The sequence below is a fragment of the Xyrauchen texanus genome, chromosome 6, assembly GCF_025860055.1.
Source record: "Xyrauchen texanus isolate HMW12.3.18 chromosome 6, RBS_HiC_50CHRs, whole genome shotgun sequence".
In the NCBI taxonomy this organism is placed as follows: domain Eukaryota; kingdom Metazoa; phylum Chordata; class Actinopteri; order Cypriniformes; family Catostomidae; genus Xyrauchen; species Xyrauchen texanus.
The window spans coordinates 40,609,744-40,626,848 of NC_068281.1; the positions used below are offsets into that span (position 1 = coordinate 40,609,744).

At 37.0% G+C, this 17,105-nt stretch overlaps 1 protein-coding gene across 1 annotated transcript in view; it reads right to left on the bottom strand.

Moving 5' to 3' along the window:
* Positions 1–991: 991 nt before the first annotated feature.
* wnt9a (wingless-type MMTV integration site family, member 9A) overlaps positions 992–17,105 on the bottom strand; it is a 49,422-nt gene continuing 33,308 nt past the window's right edge. Inside the window, 3 exon segments of the mRNA XM_052128788.1 lie at positions 992–6,451; positions 9,235–9,497; positions 11,196–11,455. Of these exon segments, the coding sequence (XP_051984748.1) occupies positions 5,963–6,451; positions 9,235–9,497; positions 11,196–11,455 (1,012 nt within the window). The 3' untranslated portion in view covers positions 992–5,962.

Sequence of the window (17,105 nt, forward strand, 5' to 3'; positions counted from 1 at the left end):
CCAAGCTAGTGAAATAAAATGAAACTTACATTCGTTTAGAGGGTTGCTGTTTTTTTGGTTGTTGACATGAAATACTTTTGAGAAGTTGACATGTTATACTCCATCTAAATCTATTTTAAACATAATTTTGCTCTTACTATGCCTGCTTCTTAGTATGCCTATAATTTAGAGACTAAATGGGATATTAGTACTTTTAAAAATGCATTTGTCAGGACACAGGTCCAAAAAGGTGATTTAAAATTGTGAAAAACATCACAGAAATGTAAGCGCAGCGTAGTTCTAGCAGGAAGACTAGCAGCTGTACATCATCGCACCATTAGCTGGTTAATTCCCAGCCAATCACATGTAAGCCATTGCTTTATAAGTCTGCTCACTATCTATCACAATGCTGTTTCAATGTGCTAACATGGCAACCTCCACCACCCCACCACCACCAGTTGAGTCCCGTCCTGCACAGGGGTAGGTTCCTCGCCCCTGCCTCCTATCTCCGGCAGGATATGATGGTTCTGAGTACAACTACTTCGGACCACCAGACTGGGCTTACGCCAAAGATTAATTTCCGTTTTATATTCATCAAATAAATGTCATCTTAAATTTCACTCAAGTCTTCCTGATAGAACTTAAATTATAGGTACACTTTAATTATAAATGACTAAAATCTTGTAGTTAAAAAATATAAAAAATAAAACGTCCATGGCCATGCAATCAACTATCCATTTACAATAACTCCATTTTATGTCAATGCGAAGGCCTATTCTTTGCTATGCAATATGGTAATTTTCCAGAATTTAAACTCCAAACAAATCTAAAAATATGAAAAGCATATTATGTTTCCTGTGACAAGTTGTTGTTTTTTTCTTTTGATTTGGTCTTATTTCTATATTTATTTGATCTCTTTCCATTGAAATACATGAGCCAAACCTGAAGAAAGCTTTCTTGCAAAATCAGAAACACAAAATTCTGACATTTTTTGTATTATTATTTTATTATATTCAGATTGTCCTGCCTTTGTTATACAAAGATGTTAAATAACTTAAATACATTCTTACCAGTCATTCATGATCAGTTTATACCTACAAGCTATACACATGAGGTAGAGGAAAATAATTTAGCAGAAAATAGCTTCCCATAAGACAAGAAAAAGTGGACAAAGACAACCAACTGACAAAACTCTAACCTAAAGAAAAAGAGTGCCTATGAACAGTTAAAGCATTGCACAAACCCTGACAAAAATCAGAATAGTGACAGAGCCTTTGAAATTGACAACAACATTTTATTGTCCAATGTTAAGTGTCCTTGATCCGATCAACTGACTTGCTCTTCATGAAATTTATGCTTATTTGATTCCATAATCAATATAGAAGTAGAAAAATGTATTAGGCTTTATGCCCAAATAATTCATTTAAAAAAATACCTTTATTTTTTTTCTTGTTTTCCAGTAAAAAATATCCAAACATTCTTAAAGATAAATGTAATATTGCATAAAATATTGGCACTTGTTTCAGAGAATATATCTTAATCTGTATATATAGAATTGTCAGATTTTTAATTTTTTTTGTAATTGTTTTAATCAATATGTTTAGAATTTTTTACTGGAAAACAACATTTGCATTGTGAGATTGCTACAACTTACTGGGACATAATTGTACTGTGGGTGAGGTTGGTAGTGTGATGGTTACATACTACGTAATGGCACTCTTTGATCTACATTCCTTATAATCAAACAGGGACATAGTTACATTGCTCTTGAGATTAGCAAACATACATAGGAGCAAGGCTTAATTTGAGAGGATTTGGATTGTGCTTTACATTGGGGGTAGGGGGGTATGATTTATTTTAGCCATCAGGAGCAATTATATTGAATTAAAACATACTATCTCAACCCCCAAAAAGCAAATACCAAAACAGGACATTGGAAGCTAGAGTACAAAAAAAAAAGGAATATAAAACCAACTTTACAAAATGTACACTTAACACATGCTCATAAAACATTTCAAAATAATTTATATTTCTTCTCTGTTTCCTTTGATCCTACCCAATAGATTTTATAGGTTGCATTGGAAAGTAAGAACAAGTATCAAAGACAAAAACGGATAACGTCATCTCACGCTGCGTTCTGTCACTAAGAAAATATGACTGATTACTGAGAACATGCAACATGCCAAAAATGTGAAAGATATATATGGTATCTATACTGTTTGTCAACAGAACATATTTACTAAGCTAGAACAGATGTGAGCAGGCATCTGAGGAGAGTACGTATGTCCATGCTGTTTTCTGCTCACTTCTGCTGTGGGCAGAGGGCATGACTGATGAGAGACTCTGCATTGCCATTATGGTTTCCATGTAGCGTGCAAAGGTCTATGTATATGTTTACAAGCGTTATTTAACTGGCATGTCGCCCATCACATTACTGTTTGGAATTCAGCTCATAAGGTTAAAAAAAATTTAAAAATCCCTTCTCAGCCAGAAATATTGCTATGTATTTGTTTCTAATGAAATATATTTCAGTATTTTCCAGTAAAACTAACAAAATATCCATTAAACAAAATCAATTTACTTGAGAAGAAAATTGGTGTAAGATAAGACTTGTTTGCAGAAAATACATACTGAATTAAGTTTTTAATTTTCCTCACCCTATTGGAGGACATCATAATGTGGAGAAAGTAGGGAACGTGTCATTTTGGCAACTTAGTTTTCAACATATGCTCTTTTAGCAGTGAGAAGGAGGTTTTGAGTTCTGAAACTTAAAGTATGTTTTTATAGCACAATAACCTCTTATATGTCAAAAGATCAATGAAAATTAGATTTCTCATGTCATGATCCCTTTAAGATATTTTTACTAGAGAGCAAGACAATATACTGATTGAAAAAAACATTTTTGGCAGTGTTGTCATTTGCAGGGGTATTCTTATGGGTAATGTGGTTATCCTTTACCCTCTGACTGATTAAACACTTACATCACCGAGTTGTCACATTGTCCTGTCGGATGCATGGAACAACATTTAGCAGATGTTCTTGCAACATGAATATGCTCATGTTAAGATTTTTATACAAAAATAAGGCACTGAATCATAGATTGCAAAGAGCGACTAATATCTTGGTGATGTACTTGTGCTTACTGGGGATTATTTGGTAACATCTTATCAATGTAAAAAGCACTGAAATTGGCGCTTGAAATTCATGCAATATGTATTTGATTTTTATTTGAACTTACATTAACAGCGTACCTCTACTTGGATAGCTTGGGCTACATCTAAACAGCAATTCTGGAAACTTCTGTCCAAATGCCTTTGAGCGGTTTGCATGTGCCTCACTTATGTCTGTATAACATAAACTTTTTTTTAATTTTATGATATATATATATATATATATATATATATATATATATATATATATATATATATATATATATCATTTATACGTCTTTAAATACTTAATAGAAGAGCTTCCAAGCTTCAGTGCGTGAATGGTGCCATTTTACTTTTTGTCAGTCCCTCACTCAGTAGTTCATTCACACTCAACTAAAACAATAAAAAAGCATATATAATTAATTCATATACTTATATATAGATTTGTATTTACACTATGTTTATCTCAAGAGAGTCTGGTGGTCTGGATCCAAAGTCATACATTGTCAAAATTGGTGCCGCCACTAAGTTGACAGAGTCTGTTTTTAAGTGACTAAAAGTCTGATCAGAAACTTAGATCCTGTCATTTGGTCATTTTAAATAATAAAAAAAAATTAATGCAATTTCAGTGTTCTATTTAACAATATGTATGACATCCATGTCCATATGGACATAAATAAATATGTCAATCTATAATAATGGAGTTGACAGGAGGATATAGTAAATTAATTGTAACCAAAGATTGTTTTGAGAATTGAGAATAGGTTCAATGAAACTTTAGAAGTATATTTTCTAAAGAAAGTTAGATAAAGTTGCTGCTGATTAACAATGTGATAGGAGAACCACGTTCAAGCAGTTCACTTTGGCCACGTGCACACTCCAAATGTTTGCATCTAAAATATGTGAATGAATTCCCCAAACTATCGCTCTGTACCAGTACAGAATGCCGGAGTCACTCCCAAATTTGCTCTGTTATTTTTGTAGCACCTCAGTGGCCAAAAGAGAGTGGTGCTACTGCATTAACAAATCATTGTTCAATTCGGTTCTGTACACACTGTGGATTTAACGAAAATTAGGTTGTGACTTCCTGACCTTTTGAGAGTGAATTCTGTTGTCACTCTCACAAATAACAGATTTCTGTTTTTGGTCTTTGCGGACTAGGTCTGCTACGTTGCTGCCACTGCAGAGCAAGTATTAAGTCTTGATACAGCAAGGACACACACATGCTGTGTTGAGCATGAAGACTGTGTACAATGCTGCTGCTGCACAATTTAACATACATACAATCCCCTTGAAGCAGATCTAGACATGTGTTGCTGGGGAGGAGGGTTTCAGAAAGAAAACTTTCATAGCACTCTGCAGTAAAATCGGCTTACATGCAAACATCTGATGCAATTTAAATGTGAGACAAAAAGAGAGTACGCAAATTCACTGGCTAACAGGTTACATGTTCAAAGAACCTATCAGCATGTGCCATGTAGAGCTTCATGACTGAACTTAGAATCATCTAGATGCAGTGTGTATGTGGCCCAACGCACTTTGACCGCCATTCCCAACTGAAATCTAGCAGGTGTTAAAATCGTCCACCATAATTTCCAACATCAAATCCTGTATTAGCTTTGAGATTAACTATACTTGTTCCTAGAAATCAAATTCAGAAAGGGGAATAATTTAGCTCTTTCAGTGCAGACTCTTGTGGCTCACATTTGCTGTCATGTTTACTCTCGTCTCTTCGTTACACCCTCAAGCTGTCTGTAAAACTCACTGAACATAAAGTGACCATGAACCATGGCATCCTAAAACAACAACACCTGAAAAGCACTGTTGCAGCGACTACGGCAATGAATCAGCAGCTTTTAATGAGGATGGATGGATCTGTCATCAGGTGGAGGCCTAAATAATGGAGATTAACACTCCTGCTTGCAATATCTCAAAGTTTTCTTTACCATCCAACTGCTCATAGTGGTTTCACTTGTTCCCTGAACAGTCATCTGTAGAGTTCATTTAAGGCAGAGAAAAATCTTAAATGGACTGGCAAAGATTTTCACTGTCAAGCAAACAATAAAAAAAAGGATATCAAGAGGAAAAGCTAATAATTTTTGTCCCTTGCAAAGGAATTGTCCGCCAAAGTTCCATAAATTATATCCACAGAAAGACACAAATCAAAAAAGTATTGCTTTACGAAGGGGCTTATCAAAGAGAATTACAACACAAAGTGAACGCAAGCACACAAACATTAAAACTTTTGTGTGGTTAGTGGTTATTCAACATACTCAGATAAGTGGTGTATATAATAGAATTATAATATAATTGTATCTATGTACATATGCATACACACACTCTTGTGTGGGTGTAGAATATATGTGCATGTAGAATAAATCTGACGCCATCGATTCAACTCACATATAAACACATACTCTTACACACACAGCTTGAACATTTTCAAGCTATTATTCAGAGACTGTCAGATCACTGAACAAACAATTGTCTGTCCAAGACTCGATTTTACCACTGATTGATATCTTGGCATACGAGTAACTCAGCACAGTGTTTTGTCTAGTTCCAAGATGTCTCTCAAATTTGTGGACAATTCCCTTAGGCTGGGTATATTATACAGCCTTCACACCACTCCACTTGGAAAATAAATGCCTTGCAAAACCTCTTCAAAAGTGCTTTTTATCTTTTTTAACTTTCTCCAAATCAGGACAAGGGAATCCACCTATTCCAACACGTTACTTCTGGTCCCTTTTTTTTTGTTTGTTTTCCACTTACTCTCATTTGTCTCTCTTCACTGTTCTGGTCAGAGATATTCTGCATGGTTGTCATGATTTTTACCCTTTGCAGGTGTAAACCTCTTCTCTTTGAGTACACTGTTTGCATTCAACATAGCAGCACCAGCGTACTTGGCACTGGCACGGCCGAGTCACCACTCGGCTCTGAGTGTTGTGGCCCCTGCCACAGCAAATTGCCTCACAGTTTTTATCCTTGTAGCACTTGCGCGCCAACGTGCCTGCCGAATACTTGCTGGGCCGGCAAAAGCTAGGCGAGTCCTCGATGTGCAGAAGATCGGTGGTGCGGGGAATGGGGTCTGGCCGTGGGCCCGGTGGGGGCTGTTGCCCCTGGGATCTCGTCTGCGAGATTTCCCCCTCTCCGGTAGCTTCATTGGTGGAGCTGGCCATTTTAACTGAAGTCTCGTAGCGTTGTTTAAGCTGCTTGCCGATCTCGTGGAAAGGTGCCAGTTGTCTCCAGCAAGTCTGCACAGTGCAGGAGCCTGAAACTCCGTGACACTTACAGGTGGTCTCCACCCCAGCCTTGATCACCTGGGCAGGACAAATGTTGAAAGTGGTGAGACGACACACATCAAAGGCATCACAGTGAAGAATTTGACCAAACATCAACATTTATGTCTCCTATTATCTCTACAGACACAGCACAGAGCTCAGCTGCCACACATCAAAGACTCAGCGAGTGCCATGTTTACCAAACCCTTATGTTACCCTTCATATTGAAAGGTCAGTTGAACATATGGGCATGATTGTTTACAAAACAAGTATTTCAAAAGCACATTGAAGCAATAACTTTGATGCTCCCTCATATTTTGATTGCTTTAACCCTGCCCAACAGCCCATTGAGGTGTACAGTATTATCCTCATTCCTTCCTAATCGCCATAATTATGGCTCTAGTCAAAAAAGCTCTGCTTTAAAATGTCAATTATGTGTAGGGATCACCAAGAAAGATATTATTATAATGGCAACCTTAAAGTTAATTTTAGTCATTAGAGGTTTTTAAGGAACTCAAGTCACACAGAAGTCTACATGCAAACAAGTCAGGAGAGCTCTACGCATTTTTGTGCTTTTCCAGTAAAGGTTTCGAATACAATATTCTCTGTCTGTCAAAATTATCCAATAAATATAAACTAGATTTCCAAATTAGAAGTCAGATCACTCAAAATAATCAAACACATCTTCTCAACTAACAGCCAAATTTGAGGCATCAAATTTGATTTGCGCCCAGTTACCTCCAATAAGAACATATTTGGTGAATACACCATACAATTATGTAGAACAAGATTTTGGACCAATGATTTTGCACCCTGCACCACATTGAAAAACATATAATGTCCTGCCACTTGTTTCAGTCACAGCAAGAACTCGTGGTTTACAGGTAAGAGATTAAATTGCTAGTTGCTTTATCGTGTAGCATCTGATAAGGACATGGTGTAACAGATCTCACACATTAAAGGTGCACTCAGTAACTTTTTGCTAGTGTCATCTTGGACCTACAGTGATGCCTATTGGTGTGGATGCAGCATCATTTAAAATCAACAGTTTTCAGTTTCAGATGCCATTGTAGAAATTCACTTTTCACAATCAGCCATGATTAATTTAATCCAAGAGTGAAAGTTTCCAATAACAGGGCAGTTACTGAGATTAAGCGCCTAGTATTCAGCTGGTCATGTGATTCTAAAATGGCAGCCCCCATGAAGGCACCCCTGCCCAGTGTGGAATAAAACAGCTTTTATAAGGTTACTTATATGACTAGAGTCCTCCTCTCATGTGAGTGGTCATGATTTTATACATATGTTTAAAAAAACACAATTAATTTATTTAGGAGTAAAACTTTTTAATGGGGAAAAAATGAGTGCACCTTTAAAACTATTCACACTGTACATTACCTTAACGCCATGTTTTTCAGTGAGCATTACCAACCACAATGTTTGACCCATTTAACATTTCTGTAAGAAAGTGAACTTTAAGATAAGAATATATGAGGTGCTGTCTGGACAATTTCTGTTAAACAAGTGGTGAACTCGTTCAACAGAAACTGCAAATCCACCACAATGCAAGCAGAGGAAAATGTGAAATGTCAGCTTTAAAGCGGAGGGGATGCCGAGGCTAGCACATTCCATGTTTGCTCTCCATATGGGATTTGACCCCAAAGACTGTACACCTCCTTACATGTGCAGATGGACAAAAACATAAAATGCAGTGCTGTAAATCTCTTATCGCAGTCAAAATGGCCTGAGGACTACTTCAGATGGACCGAGCAAAGAGGACAAGTCTGTGCTGAGCCATGCTGTAATTTATATCCATACTAAAACTAAAACGAACAATATGAGACAATCTTTTGGTGCCAGACCTGTAGTTTACTTTGGCTCTGTGTTATGGGCTTTTTTTCTTTTCCTTCTTTGTTGTTTTTATTCTTACAAGGGACTCCATATTACCTTGCCTCCTTGGAAGATGGAAGACTTACATTTGGGACAAACCTATAGCTCTTTAGACTTAAGGGGATGCCGAGCCTTGATTAATGGGCACTTATTATAAATTACTGAATTAAATAGTCAATTAAAGTGATTTAAGCTGGGTATTTTACAGACTATTTAAGTGACCTTAAAAAATGTATGGAGCGATTTGTTTAACCACCACAGCAAAAACAGAGAGAAAGAAAGAAAGAAAGAAAGAAAGAAAGAAAGAAAGAAAGAAAGAAAGAAAGAAAGAAAGAAAGAACAGAAAGAAAGAATGCAAATCAACTGCTTCATTCTATATTCAGTTTACTCGTGCGTACTTCTCAAACCCATAACTCTTCCACACTATTTATGATCCCCAGCTTAAAAGACAGTTTTGCTATTGATATTCAGGATCACACACTGCAAAAAGTCATTTTTCTAATCTATAATTTTCTCTTGTTCTCCAGTAAAAAATATCTAATCCTCAAGATAAATTTAAGTAAGCAAAATTACATTAAGGGCATTTTATATATATAGTGTATTATACATGTGTACCCTATTTACAAATGTATTTAATAATGTTAAGCATAAATGTCTAACATTTATTCTTAAAACAACAAAAAAAAAAAACAATGGTCTTACCCAATATTTGGGAACACTTCATAATTGTTGTATTTGTTAACTTTCATTAACATTATTAGATTAAAATAACAATAATATTAATATATACTAATACATTTATTAAATTTAAAGTTGTGTTAACACTATTTTATATTAAACAAGGTGAAATTTTTTTTTTTTTTCAGTGTAATATACATGTAAAATTTGCACTACAAAACAATAATTTTATTGTTTAACATATTTAAGCAGCCTACCTTTATTCCCACGTTGCTGTTGTGCATGTCTATCCAGGCACGGAGATCCTTGTTGGACCTCTTACCCAGGAAGTCTTTGACGAATTTGTTGCTGTACTTGAGGTTGTCTCCACAGCCACCCCACTGCCAGGCCTTGCGGTTCTCCAGGTCTGGAGCCTCGTCACAGGTGCAGCGCTCCATGCGGCCGGCGCTGCAGGCTTTGGCCATGGCGTGGGTCAGGCCAGCTGAAGAGATGGCATAGAGGAACGCTGTCTCCTTGAAGCCTGTGAAGAACATGAAGATTACAAGGGAGCCAGCAGTTAATTTCTGTCTTATAATCCAGTGATTTTTCTGCTATTTTAAGGGTTGGATTTCTCCTACAGGAATGCCAGAAACAGCACCAAACCCCTCTCATACTTACATGTACCTCTAGGGTGTGAAACACTGGAGGATTTGTGTGGGTCAGGCACCTTTGCATACCAGAACAAAAGGTGGGGGTGATGAATTATGAATGATTATTCGACTATTCGGGTGATTATTGCAACGATTTATCATTAGGTCTTCACCAACTATTCAGATTGTGCCCTGAATTAAAAGGTTGTATTATGCATGCTTACTAACAATAAAGAGGACAAAATCATCTTTTAAAAATTCCTTGAAATGACATTCACTGAATTAAAGGAAAAAAAATATTTTAATTCCATAAAAAAATCCACTGAGAAAAAATTATATTGTTATTTCCATTTAAAAATGTCTAAAAATCCTTAAAACAAGATACAAAGTACTTGAGAAGCAACATATAAGATATTCAGACTTGTTTTCAGAGAATGTATATTGAATATTAGTATCTTGAATATTAGTGTATTTTGTATATAAGTGTATTTTTCACTTGTTCATATTTCTGCCAGTCCATTAAAGTCAAAATATACTTATATTCAAGATACATTCTCTGAATCAAGTCTAAAGATATCATATGCTGCTTCTCATGACAATGTATCTTGTTTTTAGTATTTTTAGATATTTTAAAATATTAAAATATTTCATATTATAAAAATTTAGCCACGACCCGACTTTGGATAAGCGGTTGAAGATGGATGGATGGATTAAAATTATATTCAACATTCTCTAATAACAAATTTTTCTTCTGCAGTGTAACTCCTAAAGTAAATGCATGTTGTTTTAAAGGAGATTTAGATATTTATATGGGAAAACAAGCCAAAGCAACAACAAATCAAATACATATTTTGTTGCAGTGTATATAATAGGGCAAGACTGTCCTCTCTCACCTTTTTGTTCACTTCGATCAATCTTTAACTTACAAAAAACAAACTGTCTATTCTTAAAAGAGTTGTATATCGCTGATTTTCTTCATGATAAGATACACACTGCAACATATAAGTTTTGATTCACTACATATCACATAATAATTTTGCTGCGGCAAGCACGACGACGATGAGCGTTCTCGCGCCAGACTCTGCATCAGCCGGGTGCAGTTTCAATCTCTCGCCCTTAGATCGGATGACTTCATGTGACTCTTAGAAGAGGCGCTAACCGGAGTTTTGGAGTTTGTACTCATTTACATGACCTGTTTCCTTATTATTTTAACTTTATAAAGGATACATTATTAAGATATAATGCCATGGTGCTTCCTTTAAAGACACTTTGACATGCAAGTTTTGCTTAAGCGCAACACAGCTCCGGCTCCGCTTTATTTCACAACGAGAGTGCTTCTTTATTTTTCTTATTTTGTATAATTTCCTCATACTTTCCGATCTACATCACCTTAAGCTGTTTGGAAACATTGGAGTGCATCTGGACTATGAGCTTCTTCCTCTCCTCAATCAGGTGTGAGCTGAAGTGCTTCTTTCGCACGCCATCATTATCTCAAGTGTACAATAAATGAGCTCAAACAATTACTCAACAATTTTTTCGTTGTTGTGTTGTCGATAACGGCGACTAATCATTTCAACCCTGTTGCTTACCTCTTTTTAAAATGTTCGCCCTGTAGCGACCCTCTAAGGTGCAGTTCCACCTCTCAAAACGGAACTGGTACTGGCACTCTAAGGCACTCATGCTGATGGCCTCCATCAGAGTCTCTGCCACACCAGGGTCCCGTCTGCACATTCTGCGTTGTTTCTTTTCCAGCTTGAGTCGATCACAGAGCTTGTAGTGCGCCTTGCCCGCCCTCTCGTCTGGCTGTGAGCTTAAGGGCAGAATGGACAGGGGTTCATTACCTGTCAGCCTACAAGAGAGAAAACAAGAGGACAAATGCGGTCAATGCCACCCAGGAATTATTATGCACATATGTTAAAGGAAATCTCTTGTTGTTGCTGTGGCCTTGTGTAGGGCTAGCATTATATTACATACACATGAAAGCGATGAAGAAACATGAAGCAATGCAAAAATGCAGAGCAACGTGTCCTTAATATTCAAGACGAGGAATAGCTTGTTATAAAGGGGTGTAAAGGCCTTTGCACACCAACCACGAATTTTCACCGTGAACTACAGTTTGAATGAAAACAATTGATTCATAATGAACCATTCACACCTAGAGCAAGCATTCACAATGAATCCCAGGCAGACAAAGCAAAGCTTTTTTTTTTGGTGAGTGTGTCAATTTTGTTTCCTTCGCCCGTGATGAAATGTCCTGACCAATAAAACATGATCTTTGGATCACATGCCAGTAGTCTTTGCAGTTACCAAAACCAATGCAACAGGTGGCACTAAAGCACAGAAAGCTGTATTGACCACCGACATGCTGAAGTAACTTGAGAGAGAAATCCTAAACCAGCTTTGAGGATGTATTTCATTTGCATCAAATATTGTAAAAATGGAAACAAAGTTTCTCATTTGGGTTCTCTTAACATGTCAATGATATTGCTGTATCACTGCTTTGCATCCACTGATCTTATCATAGGTGACGCCTTTGGTGTGTGAAGGCCTATAGACACAATGTAAACCAGAGTTAAGATGTATCTGGCAGCATACAAGCAACGTCACAACTTGCATCGTTAATATAGAACTTGACTGCGGAAAAGTTCCTTTCAAGGCAAGTCAGTCCACTTGGATGCCATCTTTGGAATGCTCCTGGGAAGCAATTTCTATGGATACAAGCAGCATAAGAGAACAGCTCCTATCTACTTGAATGCATTGTTTAACTCAAGACACATGTTAAGTTATGTTAAGCTCTATTTGAACTGATTGCAGAAAGTGAATTAATAAAGTAACTCACCACTTAAATTATTTTCCTTTGAATATTCAGTGTAGTGTACAAAGTATTGCCTACTCAGGTCACTGCCGAGCCAAGAAACATGGCAGTGAATTCATTGGTCAACGAAATTTGTGCGGAGTAATTCTTTGTCACCAGAAGAACATCAGGTGAAATTCCTGATTGTGCAGATTTCTATTGAGATGGGGATGTTGTTCACAGAATTTTGTCATGCAAAGGTAAAAGTGACCATGCCTTAAGATTTTGGTCATACCACCCACCCCTAGCCTAGTGGTTTGCACAAATCCAAGACAATGTTCAGAGGTGTTTATGCGGCAAAGGCAAGTTCAAGTTGCCACATTTTCTGACCCTGTTTCTCTGTCATTTCCCCAGCATTTTCTGCCTTTTATGTACATATAACTGTTATAACTACTAAATGTGGCAAAAAAAAAGCCAAATATGGAGAAAGGCTTCTGTCTCTCTTTGAAGGCAGTCTAATAAAGAACAAGGAAGGCAAAACAAGAGAACAAGAGGAGATTTGATTTGTCAGTTTATGAGCTGGTTTCCAAATTGACACCCTGCATTAGCACCACATCTCAACTCAATGCCACTAGGCCATGACTCCTGGATGTGCAAGCTATGACGCTACACAAAGACTAGTTTCTTTATTTCACCACTGTGTGTTCATAAGACAAAACAGTGCACAGCACAAATCAATAATATGCACTGGAGAGGATGTCATATGCAGACCATTCTGGTTCCTCAGGAATTTTCTTGAGACGTGTTCTTTGAAATAATAGAACTCTTCTTAACCAAGTATGGGTAATTCATACTCTGAAGAGCTGATAAATGACACAGGTTGACCAGCAGTTTGAAAAGTTTGTAGTGGCAAACTTCCAAACAGATACACGATAACACTGATTGTGTAGAATATCATATCACAGTTAACTATTCTGAAATTATTTGGGTCCAATACTTATAATATATATTATGGATTAATAAACCAATGCACTTTCAGGTAGGTGTCTGTAAATGTGATATGATACCCTCACAGTCCAAAATATCGTACATTGGACTTCCTGCTTTAAAATTAAATAATGGAATGAATGAAAGCACAAGCCTGGTTTCACCTGGGTGAACATTATATGGGACAATTCCAGCAAGGAAAAATGAATGATGGCGCTTCGGGCATAACATTTTTAATGTGTGTCCTGTCAGCTTGGTAGCCTGAATGAATGCTAATGTGGTTAATATTCTCTAATGTCCGATGCCCCATGGAAAACACAATTATAGTTCAGAAGTTAATGTTTGTATGAACCTAGATGTTTTTACTCTCCAGCTACATGCTTCACCTCCACAATGCTAAGGCGGATTCAGTGGTTGCTTAGTTGTTCTGAATGTTTTTTAGCATTTTGATATGCGGTTGCTGAGTTGTTCTTAGTGGTTGCTAGTGTAAAGTGATTCTGGCTCAAGTAAAAAATGCCCAACCCAAAGTCTCTAATTACAGGATATTCTGGTCCCTAGATATTATTTGTTCCTTCAATGTTAGTCTATGTAATGTCTTTGCCTATATCAATATGTTTTTTACAAATATCAACAAGCAAACTAACAAAGAACCACACATATACCCAGCAGGTACTTTTGCAATTAGCGCATTTCAGTCAATATCTAAAACATGTATGTTTTAAGCAGCATATGATGGACCAGCACCTCTTTTGCCAGATATTTTAGAGCATGCAAACATGCAAACACACTCACTGGGTCTACTGCATAGCTGGTGAACATCTAACCAGCATTCTGTGGTTTGTGACGAGGAGAGCCGAGTGTTACTTTCATAGCACACAGGGGACAAGACTGTCAGCTAATGACTATATTGGTCACACCAATTGACAACACTGGCAGGGTAGTAGCTCACAATGTATAATTACTGGGTTCCTTTCACACATCCATTGAGAGACAGAGCAAAATGTATTTTCAAAACTCACGAACACAGTTCCTACAGCACATATGTTATTGCTGTGAAGTTTATGCCTTTAAATCTGCCACATTAGTCTTGTAATATAGTTGCTTTCTATTATTAAGCACAACCTAGGGGTTGTCCAGACAACATATACCAACAGAGCAGTAGACGTTGACATTATTGACAGCTCTGGAGGTTTCCAGAACCATTCTGCCCTGATCACTTTAAAGTAATTTTTGCTGAGGAAAGCCATGTCGAGAGACCAGTTCTTGGCAATGCACGTGGACTCTTGTCATGCTGCTAAATTTCCAAATGTTCATGCAATATATCCAGAGGTTGAAAAAGAGCTTCCTCATTAGGAAATCATGACACATGAAATCTGATTTTATTCAGTAGCTCAAATCTGACTTCATGCAAGAGTAAAAAGGGGTCCTGTTGTGTTTTTATTCAGGTATTCCCATCTGGCTTGTTATGAGATCTGCTTGACAAAGTGGAGGATTTCAGAATTAATTTCAGGTTCTATTCCCTGCTAATGATCCCTTTTCCCAGTAAATTCATCAAGAGAATTTGTAAGGTATTCAGCAAGACCACAAGATTGTCTATGGGGTAATTTTTATATTTGAAAATAGCCTCAGAATTCATGATCTTCAAAAAAGACTGGGTGTAAATTGATGTTTTAAAAAGGTTTTGCAGTTCATTTTAAATATTTGAAAATATTTTGTGTGAATTCACCTCAAAAATTCATGTTGTGAAATTCAAGTTTTTATTATTCAAGTCGTGGATTTCAGGTCATGAAATTCAGGTCTCAATATTCAGGTTGTTGAATACGAGTTGAGAAATTCAGGTGGCAAAATTTGAGGATGACATTCGGGAATACAAGGAAGAGCAAACGAGCGTCGATGTAATCCATCTCTCCCTTGGACAATCGCAAAGCGATGGAAACAGTACGTATCAAGTCAAGTCAATTTTATTTGTATAGCGCCTTTCACAACACACATCGTTTCAAAGCAGCTTTACAGAATATCAGCATTAACAGACGATAAAACTGTAATGTCTATAAAGTCGATTAATCATCAGTGTAATTTCGATAAAATACGATTTTTAATAGTGTTTAAAAATAATTAAATGATAATTGTATTAATAACCCCAGTGAGCAAGCTGTAGGAGACTGTGGCAAGGAACACAAAACTCCATAAGATGTAGATTAATGGAGAAAAATAACCTTGGGAGAAACCAGACTCACTGTGGGGGCCAGTTCCCCTCTTGCTAACATTATGAATGTAATGTAAATATTAATTATGTATAGGTAAAATCATGGTTTAAAATTATTAAACTAAGTGTTAAGGGTCAGTGATTAAACATCGATTGTGTTTGAACTGTAAGATTAATGACCAAAGTCTTTGAAGTCCATCTTGATTAATTGCAGAAGTTCACATAGATGCAATTGTCCTTGTTAATTGGCTGATACAAATACAGCATAAGACCACAACAGTTTCCACTTTTGTCAGTCAAGAACAGGAAACTGAGGCTGCAGTGGGCAAAGGCTCACCAAAACCAGGCAGTTAAAGAATGGAAAAATGGGACAGTAAGATGGCACCATGCGAGGGTTGGACATGTGAACAGCGAGCTCTGCACACTTTGATAGTTTTACTAATATTTGTGTCACAAACCAGTGAGATTCAATACACCCTGATTCTTAATTGTTTTGGGAAGATAATATGTCAAGTAATTCAAAATCCTCTGGCTCTGGAGATATTAAATGACACTTATGTGCTCGGGCTGATTCCCCTCAGTGGCAGGCCGGAAGCCCCGGACTTAATTCAGATGGTGAACTGAAAGAAATCCGGCGTGAATTGATGAATGAATGGCAATGCTGACGAAGGTTGTTGAAGACTTGGAGGATTTTGCTGTAATACGTCGATAAATCACTTCCATGGAGGCGAAATTCTCTGAGTTGGTAACAAGATTGTCGTATCTCGAGATACGGATTGATTATCTGGAGTCATCAGAGAGGGAATTAGCTGCTAATCTGCTAGCGACAAGACAGATTTACAGTGCGTCTGGGCAAAACTGGAGGATTTGGAGAATTGTAGTCGGCGAAACAACGTCCAAATTGTTGGAATTCCTGAGCATGAGGAAGGTGAGATATGGTGAAATTCCTAGACAAGCGCTTTCCGAGTCTGTTTGACATAACAGGCCATAGGCTGGAAATCGAGCAAGCTCACAGAGACCAGCTCAGGGATCCACGGAGGGAAACAGGCCCACCAAATTCTGTTTGTTTGGTTCATGGGGAAGTTCGAGGTTTGATTGTTGCTCTAATGTTGGAATGTGGTCGTTATAATTTTATTTTAGATAGAAAATCTATTTTTTCTATTATGTCAAAATGTCAGATGTTAATATGAGTGGAATGTGAATGGGTTGGGGCACCCCATAAAAAGAAATAAGGTTATTTATTTTTAAACATAAGAAATTAAAGTGTTTCTTCAAGAAACGCATCTCTCCCTGCAGGAAAATTAAAAAAAAGGGAAGATATGGGGTGGACATGTTTTCTTTAGTGCTGGCTCAAGTAAGAGCAGGGGAGTCATTACACTGATAAGTAAACATCTACAATTAAAATGTCTCAAACAGATTAAAGATAAATTAGGAAGAGTCATTATTGTTTTAGCAGGAATTCAGGGACCAAGTCTTATTTTGGCTGATATTTATGCACCTAATGTTGATGAT